The sequence below is a fragment of the Quercus lobata genome, chromosome 10, assembly GCF_001633185.2.
Source record: "Quercus lobata isolate SW786 chromosome 10, ValleyOak3.0 Primary Assembly, whole genome shotgun sequence".
Classification (NCBI taxonomy): domain Eukaryota; kingdom Viridiplantae; phylum Streptophyta; class Magnoliopsida; order Fagales; family Fagaceae; genus Quercus; species Quercus lobata.
The window spans coordinates 36,521,902-36,523,472 of record NC_044913.1 but is presented as its reverse complement, the minus strand read 5'-3'; the positions used below and the strand labels follow the sequence as shown (position 1 = coordinate 36,523,472).

Genomic DNA, 1,571 nt, shown 5'->3' with positions numbered 1-1,571 from the left:
AGCATTTTGGCATAGCTGTTAGTTCTCAGCAGAAATAGAACAAAATCAATAATTTTGATGTTTACGCCCAAGTGTAATTCCAACCTGAATTTTATCATGAAAGTTCGAATTTCTTTTTATGTTGATTTTTGTCATATATCAATCAAGAAACAAGTTCGTTAATTTGTTCTTAATCAACTAATAATAAGGACAATCATTGTGCTAAGAAGAATTCATTCATTGAATTTCTCCATATGTGATTCACACAATATGTGAACGTATAGGATGGACTTCCTGTCCAATGTGTGTCGCCACTCGCCATTACATACTGCCGGTTAAAGACTTAAAAACTAAATCTTAAAAATCAGATCAAAATGTCACAAACGTATGGATGAGAATTAAACAACTTATCATCGATCATCTCAACCAAATTTAGTGCTACATCCCAAAATTCCTGGATGGTAACTGGCCTAGATGATTCACCACATTTTTTGTTAGACAATGAATGTTAATTAAGAAAAAGAAAGTAAATATATATATAATAGAGCTGCATATTTTCCTTAGTCAGAAAACAATTAAGGATAAATAACAATCAAATGTCAATTAGAAAGAAAAAGAAAAAGAAAATTATTCACTCTCTCTCTCTCTCTCTCTCTCTACTGAGTGAGAGATGAGGCATTGCCTGTGGACGCAGAAGATGAAGAGGAAGAGTTCTTGTGATTATGCATCCAGACTTTGAAGACTTGCCTACTGACCCCAATTCCTCTACAAAACCTCTCAATCTCATCCTCAAGATCCTTCCTTTGTAGCTTCCACCCAAGCTTCTCAGCAAATGCCAGCATCTTCTCCTTCTGATCTGGTGTGAACTTGGTCCTGAACCTCTTCTTGCTAGAGCTCCTCTCCCCAAGCTCACTGCCGCCACTGTAGTCCATGAGGTCTGCGGTGGTGGTATCTGCAGAAGGGTCACGGCTAGTACAGCTGAGTACAAGTCCTCTACCATGTGGGGGTACATAGGTGACCTTGCGGTGAAAGTTGCGGTGACACCCACATGCTGCACATTGTAGGCTTCCATGAGAGGTATCATCTAGCGTGAACTCTCCACAGCCATCTGTGGCATAGCTGCCTAGACTCGCTGCATGATTTCTCAAGCACTCTCTGTATATATCATTTGTGTTATTGTCACCCTCCATCTCTCTCTCTCTGTCTCTCTGTCTCTCAAAGGTTCTATCCTGTTTGATACTATATAATGGATCAAAGGAGGGTTTGAAATTACAATCAAGCTCCTTGCCCTTCGTGGCTAGGATAGATAGGATATATACAGTTATACACTGTCCACGCTTTGTAGCTTTTTATCTACTTACGAACAAAAAAAAAAAAGAAAAAAAAAGCTTTTTATCTACTTGTATTGTGTATGTGCAACGTCGTGGTTATTTTTAGTTGTTACTGAGAGAGAGTACGGCAATGATTATTATTGCGAGGATTCTAGCCTTTTATTTCTATTTTTTAAAATATTTGGTAATATGCCACTGTTTTGAAACTATATAGGTTCGTGTTCATGTTTTGAAACTCGATTTTATTAAAATCGAGTTATG

The 1,571-nt window shown here is 37.7% G+C and overlaps 1 protein-coding gene across 1 annotated transcript; it reads right to left on the bottom strand.

Annotated features, from left to right (window-relative positions):
- Nucleotides 1–491: 491 nt before the first annotated feature.
- On the bottom strand, nucleotides 492–1,311 carry LOC115965473 (zinc-finger homeodomain protein 10-like). The gene has a single exon (XM_031084704.1). The coding sequence runs from the start codon at nucleotides 1,167–1,169 to the stop codon at nucleotides 636–638; it is 534 nt and encodes a 177-aa protein (XP_030940564.1). The 5' UTR covers nucleotides 1,170–1,311; the 3' UTR covers nucleotides 492–635.
- Nucleotides 1,312–1,571: the final 260 nt, after the last annotated feature.